General features: G+C 45.6%; 1 protein-coding gene across 5 annotated transcripts in view; it reads right to left on the bottom strand.

Annotated features, from left to right (window-relative positions):
• Positions 1–129: 129 nt before the first annotated feature.
• Positions 130–11,607, bottom strand: part of LOC6602696 (mucin-5AC) — a 40,316-nt gene continuing 28,838 nt past the window's right edge. For 4 of the 5 annotated variants that reach the window (XM_026990171.1, XM_026990169.1, XM_026990170.1 and 1 more), the window contains 2 exons: positions 4,364–4,941; positions 130–4,157 (listed from right to left, as the gene is read on the bottom strand). In XM_026990171.1, the coding sequence (XP_026845972.1) occupies positions 1,409–4,157; positions 4,364–4,941 (3,327 nt within the window). In that variant the 3' untranslated portion in view covers positions 130–1,408. The remainder of the gene's footprint in view (positions 4,158–4,363; positions 4,942–11,607) is intronic. The other variant, XR_003408945.1, reaches the window with a different exon arrangement.

Genomic DNA, 11,607 nt, shown 5'->3' with positions numbered 1-11,607 from the left:
TCCCCTCCACTGCGCATGCACCGGACTTGTTTACATCGCTCAGCTGTTAGGGTTGCCAGATGTCCGTATATCTGAACTAACGATGGCAATGACATGTAACATTTTAAATTTCAATTTGATTCGCTTTATTTCGATGATAAAATTTCTCGTCTACAAATTATTTTCTTTTATTACAATAAACAAAAAAAAAGGTCGTATATCTAATTGTTTAAATTTTAACATATGGTATTTGCGTACGATTATTTATCATGTTTATTAGTTGCATAACGTGATTGTTGCAGCGTTTCTAGTAACTTACAGTGACCTTAGTTGTTATGGCTTTTATACAAAATTTCGCATGGATTTTGAAAACATTCAAAGGGAAACAATAAATAGTACATATAGTGTATGTGGTATAGCATGTGTGTATAAACAGGATTGAACAGAAAATTAAGGATATCAAACAAAGAAAATTATCCGTTTTTTCTCCCTTAAACTAGGTTTTGTGTAATGCACGAATAACTTTAATCGATTATTTTGCGTACACTTCATCGTTCACATAGGTTCACGAATATATTTATCATGTTGCTATATATACATATTTATGTATACATATATAGATATCTGTGTATCTTGCATATTAGCTAAAAGCCTTGAAGCGCACATCCAGTTTGGATAGATGTGTAACCCTGTAAGCGATACGCGATACGTATATCGATGCTTGTCACAAATGAGGCGAGTGAACAGGCCTCAAATTATAATTTATCTTAAATGACCAGCTCTACATAATATATTTATTTATAATTTGTAGAATATAACTCGGGGAGCAAGTTTATAACGTTTGGAAGGGAAGAAGTCGATGTAAACCATAAAAATCCCATGGTAATATTTGTAAGGAATGAAGAACATTAGTTCTTTCCTCATTTTCCATCACTAATTACTTGTGCCTCCCCATTGAAAGGAAGGCTATGGAGCCAGATCCGGGTATGCTGATGTTGTTGTATCGGAAAGAAGAAATGGGAACAAAGTACATACATATATGAAGCCTCAATGCCAGCTGTGTGCATTGTGCAATATTGGCTCCACCTCAAATAAACGCGTCAGCTCCTGGTAGAGCGTTAAGCCTAGCAAATACTTGTAAAACCATTGCCATCAGATCTGACGGACAAGGACGTACGCGTTGGATAAAACAGATAAAACTATCTCTACTTATCCACTGACAAGGAATGTGCCACTGAAATACTTTGGTCGGAATGGAGAACTTTGAATACATGGAAAAGAAGAATCGAAAATGAGGCAAAATCAGCATCAGCAATACTATAATTTAATTTTGGGAAAAGCTGGGCTTACTGTTGGATTGTCCTCCCCATAGATCACATTTTGACATTACGCTTATCAATGACATAGAAACCATCTTTATCTCCATCGTCTACTGCTGCTGCTGCTGTTGCTGTTGCTCAGTATACTGGGCACGTGGCTGCCGCGCCGGCTTCTCACGCTCCGACCAGAGCGGACCCCCCAGACCCTGGCCACTCTGGGCCTGGTAAGACAGAGGCGGTGGCGGTGGCGCTGCCAACTGAGCCTGAGGCACTAACTCCGCCTGGGGGTTAAACTGATTGTTGCTGTTGTAGTTGACCAAGATGTCGCCGGCCAGGCTATGCCCAATGTTGACGGCTCTGTCCGGATAGGACTGCGCGTGGGGAGGCACCTGAATGGGCTGCGACTGCTGCTGGGCCTGCTGGAGAGGATGTTGAGGCTTAGTGCGCCAGTGTTTGTTCTGGGCCACAGGTACCAGACGATAGAGAGGCTCTCCGGCCGGGGCACTTGGATAACTGGGCACGAAGTACGGTGGATAAGGGTGGAGGTGCGGATGAGGATGCGGATGCTTACTTCCTTGCCGCACGCGCTTGAACTGGGGCGGAGGACGCTGCCAGAACTGCAACGCACCTGTCTGAACAGGAACAGGAGCAGGAGGACGCAGATGGACTCCTCCCCTGACCTGATCGTCAACGTAGTGTGGCCCTGGGGTGCTGAAGATTTGGGGGTCGTAGACCTGCTGCTGCTGCTGCTGCAGCTTGCCTACTCTCAGTTGCCGTTCGGGTAGATAGGAGTCATCCGTGGTGTCCAGCTGAAGCTGCTGCTGCTGTTGCTGCTGCTTTCCCACTCTCAGCTGTCGCTGGCGGGACGGGGGAGGCTGATATACGATGGCCTTAAAGGCATTCTGGTCTTGTTCGTCTGCACTGTAGTTAACCATGGGCAGGAAGGGCTGTTTGTCAAAGTCTGGTGCATGAAAGCGACCAGTTACGGTGGCTGCTCCTGTTGCTGGTGCTGCCGATATGAGGTTGCTCCTCAGAAGCTGCCCCAGGGCGGCATCGTACTCCGCATTTAGCTGAAGCTGGGCGTTCCGCGGCTTTGGAGTGATGTTCACAACATCTGTCACGTCGTTGGACGGACCGACCGATGCCTTGTAGTGAAGATGATGATGAAGGTGATGGCGCTTCGGCGATTTGGTGGGCAGAAAGTCCTCGATAACATTGGACTTGATCGACCCCGGCTGGCGCTTAGCCTCGAAGTACTCGTAGTAGATGGGGTTGGACTTTGAGAGCGGCGGATCCATATCCTGGGCCTTGCCCTCCGTGGAACTGGGCACAAACACAAGCTTGGCCTCGGGCCTGGGCGTGTAGTTAATGGGGTAGATTGGTATGGGAACCGCCACGGGCACTGGCACCCGCTCAACATACTTTGGAGCAGGGTGGTGCTGGCGAGAAGTCGGCAGGTAGCTGATGGCATTGTATTTGGGCTTGTACGATGTCCTGAGCGGTAGTGGAGACGTAGGTGGACGTGGCGTGGTTGTGCTGGTGGTGGTTGTGGTGGTGGTGCTCGTGGTGGAGATGGTGCTGCTTGTGGTGGGTCTGCGAGTGGTGGTCGTTGAATGGATGTCCAAGCGGCTAAAATGATCTGGCGGAGGGGGTAGGACAATCCCAGGAACTAGCGGACCCGGCGGCACCGGATTTGAGTAATTACTTTTGTACACAAAGCTATAGGCCGGCGGATAATAGAGTGAAGGGTCGTCCTCATCGAAATCGCTGCCATTCCCAGGAAGAGCTGCAGTATTCCCTGTCAGGGAGCCGTTGCCATGCAGCCCGTTTATCAGCCAGGGCCCCAACAGTGGAGGCGATGATCTCAGCAGGCCATTGCCCGGGGTCGTTTCATTGGGGTATAGCAGCCACTGGGCATAGGGCGCCGGATAGACGTAGGGGGGCGTAGTTGCCTTAGACGCTGTTGTCGCTCCCGCCCGGGAAGAAGGATGCGCCGTGTGGGCCGGGGTGGGAGCGTAGCCCTGGTTGGACGCCTGCTTGGGTAGGTCAGCGGATAGCGTTGCATTGCCAGGCGGCGGATGGAGGATCTCGAGTTGATTATCTCGGATAATCTGCAGCGGCCCATGCGGCTCGAGCTGCACGGGAAAGGGAGGCGGAACCGCTGGATTTGCTGGCAGCTTAATTTGTCGCGGTGGCGCATCGTAATCGTCTATGGGCGGCCATTGGCCCCCGCCATGATCCTCATCCTCATTAAGGCTGCCTCCCTTGATCACGAGCAGGTGATCCTCAGAAAGCCAGATGTCCTGCTCGCTGAGTCCCCCGTAGTTACGTTCATTATCCAGCGGCACCTCGGAGTTGCGGGCATAGCTCAACACCCCTGGTCGCTTGGGTATGCGGCGAAACAGCTCCTTCTCGATCAGCCCGTACTTGCCATCCCTTACCTGGTCGGCCAGCGTCTTTTTCGCGTCCTCCTTGAGCGGCTTCTTTGACGGCGCCTCGGCTTCCTTCCCCGACCCCGCACTCAGGCGAAGAATCCCGTTGTCCCAGTTGTCGAAGTCATCTGCCTCATTCAGCAACGCCTCGTCATCGTCGTTGTCGTTGTCATCAGGGTTTGGGAGGGATGGTGATATTGATGGGGATGGTGGCGGTGTTGGATATGGCTTGGCGAGACGATAGCTGCTGCTTGCCTTGCCATTGCCCCGTGAGTGCGACGTGGGTGTGGATTTGGCTGTGGTCGTTGTTGGCAGGGAAGTGGAGGCCGAGTGTGAGCTATTGGCACTCACCGCCGACACCTCGTAGGTGGAATGTCCCTGCGCATTTTGTATGTGTCCAGCCACTAATCTCTGGATCATCCGCGGCCTGTCAACGAATGGAAATCGGTGAAAAATATTTGTCATAAAATTAAAACAATTAACGGCACCTCAAGTGGGCCGACGTCTGAAAGCAATATAAAAGGGAAACGAAATAGCTATGGAAGGATATATTTGGCGGGTGCATTGATATGATATGAGATCTATCGTATATCCATTCTATAGGGTACGATATGATCATGTACTAAGACTCACGTTTTTAACGCGCCGCCTCGAGAAGCCAAACTAGATGTGGATGCGAAATCGGAAGTGGCAGTATTGGCGATGTGGACAGAAGGAATGGCACTGCTGGGTAGAGCTTGCGGCTGGCCCCAACTGCGGCTGATGCTGTTGCTGCTGCCACCGAATTCGCTGACGCTGCTCAGCGCGGGCGTGTCGCGGGGCTGACGCGCACCTCTCACGCTTCCCCGGTCCCGCAGGGTCTTCGCCGAAGGTGCGACTGTTGTAGTTGTTGTCGATGTGGTAGTGAAGCGGCGACGCTGCTGCTGCTGCTGCTGCTTATTATCTGATGTTTGTGGCAAGGGCGGGCTGGTGGTGGTGGTGCTGCTGCTGCGGCTCAGACTCCGACTGCGACTCGAGAACAACTGGATTTCAATTGATTGCGTAGTGGGCGGACGGCGCTGTCGGGGCGCCCGCAGCGTTGGCACTTCGGTGCTAGTCGTGGATGCTGCTGCTTTTCCTCTGCCCCGCTGCCGCGTTGCTGCTGTTACCGTTGTCATAGCTGCCGCCGCCAGAAGAGTTATCACTATCAAGTGCAAGGTTAACGATGCCATCTGTAGTCGAAAAGAATTAGAATTGGATAAACGAGGGCACCTACTAGAAGTGATGGTAATAGCTGTAATTGCTGTAATACTCGTCATAAGTATAGGGTGAGAAATATGTGGCGACATATTGCAACTTTCTGCTTAATGTAGAATTTTTTTGTATGTCAAAAGCTATTTTGGAGATACAGTTGATCTTCCATAAGTCGAACCACTATTATTCAAAGAAAGCGCTCGAATAATAGAGACATCGACTTACAGATTTGAAGGTAATTTCTGTTCGAAATGTATAAAATTCCTACGGACGTTCCAGGTATGGAAGTTCAACTGTAGTTCTTTAGTTCTTTACACACATACATATACATACTTACACTGCTCGTCAATATATTAGACGCATCTATTCTTGCATTAAAACTTGAATTATAGCTTTTTTATTTTTAAAGAATTGAAAAGAGCTATTAATTATTCTTCAAGTATGTTCTTCGAAAAAGTACCGAAATTTTGCAAAATAATGTTTTTTAAACAGATTCTTAAAGCTCTGTTAAATAAGGTACTTTTATCTTGGTCATTAGACGCACTAAAACTAATTAATTTTTTGAAAGAAAAGTAACCTATATAAAAATTTAATTTTTAGATATTGTAAATCTTAGATTTATCAGAAAAAGAAACAAAATATTTTCAGTAATGAGTACTGCCTCCCTTGTTCGAAATATGTAACTTCATATATGCAGTCGTTCATAGAATAGTACAGGGAGTCTTCGTAGCTTAGGGAAATCTCGCTCCAGGCACGTTGAATTGCTGCAGTTAGTGTTTCCTTATCTTCGTATTTCTTTCCTAATTCGTATATTTTCCGCGCAAGCCAGCCCCATACATTTTCAACAACGTTAAGATCTGGAGAATATGGTGTCCATGTCATGATATTAACGTTTTGACTGGCAATAAACGACTTCACTACTCGAACGTTATGAATCCGGGCATTATCTTGTTGGAAAATCCATGGGATTGGTCCGAAGAGATCATTTAACTTTGGAAATACGGATTCCAGCAGTGTTTTGAAGCGCTCACCGTTCATTTTCTGATCTATAAAAATGAAATCCATTGTACCATCAAAAGTGATGGCACCCCACACCATGAATCTACCTTCTCGGCTGTGATGGCGGCTTAAATACAGCTCCACTTTTCGCATCTTTTGTATCCAGGCTTCTGTGATATGTCACTGTTACAAGTGTATTTCAAAACGTCGCCCCGCCCCTTTCCGCCCCCAAAAAAGGAAGAAAATCAGTGGCATCCACAATTTTAAATATTCGGAATAAGACCATATGTACCACAACGTTCCCCCATGTTTTTTCTTAATTTTTAGACGCTTTAGATGTTTAGCACTTTTGATTGTACGCTGAACAGTTGAAAGGCTTGCGTTTACTCCGGCGAATTCCTTAATTTTAGCTGCTGACTTAGTCGAAATGGAAGCGATTCGTACTATTTTACGTTCAGCTCATGGAGTAAGTGCCTTTTTTCGTCCTTTAAAAAGTTTTCCATATGATTTCGGAGCTTTTAAATATTTATCAACAGTTCTGGAGCCGCGCTTTAGGGTCGATAGACCCTGTGCGTACAAAAAAGTCTATTTTTTGACGTTCCAGCAAGCTCAACGTAGCAGCTTTTTCTATTTTTATACCCGATACTCAAAATGAGTATTGGGGTATATTAGATTTGTGGTAAAAGTGGATGTGTGTAACGTCTAGAAGGAATCGTTTTCGACCCCATAAAGTATATATATTCTTGATCAGCATCAATAGCCGAGTCGATTGAGCCATGTCTGTCTGTCCGTCTGTCCGTCCCCTTCAGCGCCTAATGCTCAAAGACTATAAGAGCTAGAGCAACGATGTTTTGGATCCAGACTTCTGTGATATGTCACTGCTACAAAAATATTTCAAAACTTTGCCCCGCCCACTTCCGCCCCCACAAAGGACGAAAATCTGTGGCATCCACAATTTCGACGATACGAGAAAACTAAAAACGCAGAATCGTAGAAGATGACTATATCTTCTAGAGTGCAAAATCTGAACCAGATCGTATAATTATTACAGCCAGAATCACGAAAACAATATCACTCTTTCTCGCTCTGTCTCACTCTAACACACAGGTTTCATGGTCGGTTTTGCCAATTGCAAAATATGAGTTCAAGGATCTCAGAACCTATAAAAGCCAGAGCAACCAAATTTGGTATCCACACTCCTGTGATATCGGACCTTGACCGTTTCCTGTCCAAATTTCGCCACACCCCCTTCCGCCCCCGCAAAGGACGAAAATCTGTTGCATCCACAATATTGCAGATTTGAGAAAACTAAAAACGCAGAATCATAGATAATGACCATATCTATCAGATTGCTGAATCTGGATCAGATCAGATCATTTTTATAGCCAAAAGGAACAAATCAATTTGCAGTGGCTACGCAGCGCCCGACGTCACGCTCAGACTGATTTTCTGTCTCTCTCGCACGCACTCTTTGTCGTGTCGTTAAATATTAGCGCCATCTGCCGGAGGAGAGCCATACTGACTTAGTATCGGGTATAACTGTAGAGTTGCGGTGTCCGCAGCAACTCACAACGTTCCCCCTCGTTCGTTTTAATATTAGCGGCGTCTGCCGGAGGAGAGCCATACTGACTTAGTATCGGGTATAACCGTAGAGTTGCGGTGTCCGCAGCAACTCACAACGTACCCCCTCGTTTTCATTAGAAATTGCTCTAAAAAACGTTCTTTTCTTAATTTTGAGTTGTTATTTCGTAAAAAAAAACTGCAACTCTTACCACAAGAGTATCAAATGCGAAGTGCGTCTACTCCAAAGACCAATTACCATGCGAAATGGATTTCTTCATTCTGTCTATAGTAAGGAATTGTCTATTGCCGAGACGGAAAGCTGGTGGATATGGTCATTCACTCTATGATTCGGCGTTTTCGCTTTGGCAATTTTCTGAAATGCATACACCTGGTTCCGTGTAAAATCACACGATTGTAGTCTCTGAGAACTAGGTCACATGGAGTGCGGACAGACAGAAATGATATACATATGTATGACCTTAATGGGGTCAGAGGCGCATCCTTCTGGCTGTTACACACATCTCTACAAAACGAATATGCATGTATGCATGTATGTATATTCCTATGCTCTTTGATTATCGTGTATAAAAATCAGTGAGGCCCCGGGCGGGTATTTTTAATACACCAAGTCAATTTGCAAAACACCCAAAAAAAAAGATAGTTTAAGTTGCAAAAAACAAGAGTGACTTTCAATACGAGAGAATAATTGTTTTTTATAAACATTCCGATTGGATTTCGTCATCCAGAAGATTGTGAACTGTAAAATTTTCAAAGTGCAGAGTCTGCAGAAGGCCGGGTGAAGGCAAAGATTGGGATTTTATATCTTTAAATCATTTAGGCGGAAGCCAAAGATTAAGATTGTTTAAAACTCTTATAAGAGCTCAATAGACCTTTGATTCGTGTCCAGGGCCCAAAAATACATATGGATATGATACCCTGGCCAGCTTTCACATTTGAGTAAGCGTACTGTAGTGTTCTTACTTTTATCCAACTGTATGTAGCGTTCTTAGTTGTTTAATTCCAAAAGTTCCCATGACCTGCCATTCGAGTACTTACTCGTAAATGGGTATATTTTTTGGCAAAAGTAGTTCGCTCGCAGCTTTCACGGAACGGAACTCCGGCGGCACTCTTATCTACACTTGTCATTAGCAACTCCTCATTTCAGACACTCGACTACTCTGGCACATACAAACACATGGGAACACCTCGCCACGCCCTCCTGACGGCTTGTTGCCCATTGTTGACGGCGGGAAAGTTGCCTTGCCACGAGAAGTCGGGCGATGTCTTTGATTAGCTGTGTGATCTGATCTGACTTTTGGCCTCCATCGCTAGTCGGCGAGTGTCCGGGCCTTTGGACGCCTCTGCCGCGCTTTCTGTTAGATTCGGCTTCTCTGGGCTCCTTTACTCTTATAATAATCCAGATCGCCAAAGGGTACTTCAGTTGTGGTGAAAATGGATATTCTTTATCAGCGTCAATAGCCGGTCGATTGAGCCATGTCTGTCTGTCCGACCCTATGAGCGCCTAGTGTTCAGAGACTAAACCAGCTAGAGCAACGACATTTTGCATCCAGACTTCTGTGACATGTCATTGTTAGAAGTGTTTTTCAAAATTTCGCCCCACCCCTTCCGCTGCTGCAAAGGACGTACTCTTTGTCGTTCAATGTTAGTGGCGTCTGTCGGAGGAGAGCCATACTGACTAAGTATCGGGTTAAAAAAGAGTTTATGAATGCACAGCTTCATCAGCCAATTGATGTCGAGCTCACAGGTAAAGTTAAAGTCTCCTCTCAGGAACTCCTTGTCCCAGAAGTAGGTCGGCAATTCGATCTCCAGGACTAGGAGAGAGTTGGGCTTGTTCACACAAGCCCCTTGTTCGGTTCATCGTCCTTTTCGAACAGGGCCCTTCCACAGCACTACACTGCGTATGCCGTACAGTCGAATGATGCACATACTGCACAAGCCGTTTGGTTTTATTCTTTTTTATAGTTTATATAGTTCGTATTTCGATTAATTCCCCTGTCTAGGTCGCACAAACACTCACCTTGCTTATTTATTGGCACCTTCGTTTATTTTAATTCATTATTATTGTTTTTAAGTATTTTTAAAATCCATATTTTTATTGTTTGTTTTTACATCGTTGTAGTATTTTCCAGAATTTTCTATGACGCGTTACGGACTCACCTTCGTGTCCACCACACCACACAAATGTATAAATGCCATTGTAGACATGTCCTAGCCATCATAGAATACCAATACCAATACCATTGGGCGCCCTGTTGGAGGCATCTTCAGATGATGCCAGCACCGCCGCTCCGAGGCGCCTTGTCGCTTCCCGTGAAAGAGTCGGGCTTTGCAGGGTTTCGATAGCTCCAGCTGCTGCCTTTGGTGATGCCATGTCTGACTGCATATACCGCCGTGTGACAGTTAGGCCGGAGTATTGCCACTAACAATCTGGAGTCCCTTCGTGGTAGTAGTAGCAGTAGTTAGTAGTTTTGAATATTCTATGCGTGATGAGGGTTGAAAATGCCAATTGAATTCCCCTTTTTTATATTTATATCAATTACATGTTCAACTTCATTGCCTAGAGTTAACCCATTCTTGTTCCACACATGACAACGCATCAGCTCTCCAAGCCACTTCAGTTTCAGTCAGAACTTTCTGACCTTTGTTGATTCCGCGTTTTTTGGATTCCATTTTGAGTCTGGGCTTGTCCACCCATCATCGATCCAATCCAATTCAATTCCAGCTCAGCCCGTCACTCGAGGCCCGAAAACGGCGAAAGCGAAATCAAGGACAAAACTTTCAACAAATCGAATCATAAATAACAATCTACTTTTGTTTTCTTAGCTGTCGGTGGGTATTACTCATACGTGCCGTGGCTAATTGGCCAAAAGCTGCAAAAGCGCGACAGGTTGAAGACTTTTGTCCCCAGTTTTTTTTTCTTTCATTTTTCAATATATTTTTATTTGTTGTTTTGGGTCTTTTCAGAGCGTTGGAGGCACCCACAAGTGCAGGCGCCAAGCTCTAAAATGCCTGTTGTTGGGCGCAGTTGCCAAACCCGAAAAGACAACTGCAACCGCAGTTAAAGCCAGCAATAAATCCAGCGCAAAGTGCAATAACAATAGCAGCAACAGCAACAGCAACAAAAACAAAACAAAACTAGAAACTATGCTAGCTACAAAGGCAAAAAGAAATAGAAACAATCAAATGGAACGTGATTCGAAACCGAAACCCAAACCCAAACTCAAACCCAAACCCAAACCGAGACCAAAACTAAAACTGGACCTGGAGTCGGTTCGCGACGGGGAGAGGAATGCTGTGGGTCTTGTATCGTGTGCCTGTCCAGTGCGCTCCAATTTTTGCCTTTATTTTATTTTTACTTTTTTTTATTCGTAGAACGAACCACAACAGCAACAGCAACAGCAACAGCAACAAAAAATTCGGCGGCAGCAGCCAAATAGTTGTTTGGTAATCAAAAAATAAGTTAAAACAAAAAACTGCCGAAAAAACAGAAAGAGTTGGAAAGCAAACATTTTTGACGAGACAACGACGTCTGGTTGCTCTATCTTGCTAAATCTAAATTCCATAGACACGGTTTTCTACTAACTCTACGGCTCTAAGACGATCCCAACATATGTTTTTTGAATGTTTAAATTTAAAAAAGTTCAAGTAAACACATTGGGCAATGCACTTCATTTCAGAACATGGGTTTTCAAATGCTAATGAAAGCAATATCATTAAAATTTGTCGAGAAGAACCAGCTGGAATAGTTAATCAACTTGGCTAAAATTTATAATAGGGTGTCGCTTGGGTCATCGCGTAGTGCATATACTCGTAGTAGTAACTCATTTTCAGTGCAGGGTAACATAAACAGTAAATAATGAAAACTGTTTGCGTGCGCTGCGGTCGCTGCCTAACGCTGCCTAACGGTGCCTATAGTGACTGGGCGTCCCACTCCCCATCTCCCTCTCCATCCCCATCCCCATCCCCGTCACCGTTCCCATCCGACTCCCTCCCCACACAATCCACACAGTCCACACAATCCGCTCTACTGGAAGGCGGTCAAACAGCGTCGCCATCAGAAA

This window comes from Drosophila persimilis, unplaced genomic scaffold, assembly GCF_003286085.1.
Source record: "Drosophila persimilis strain 14011-0111.01,24,50 unplaced genomic scaffold, DperRS2 tig00000520-arrow-pilon, whole genome shotgun sequence".
NCBI lineage: Eukaryota > Metazoa > Arthropoda > Insecta > Diptera > Drosophilidae > Drosophila > Drosophila persimilis.
Note: the sequence above shows the minus strand (reverse complement) of the source record. Positions and strands in the feature narration are given on the sequence as shown.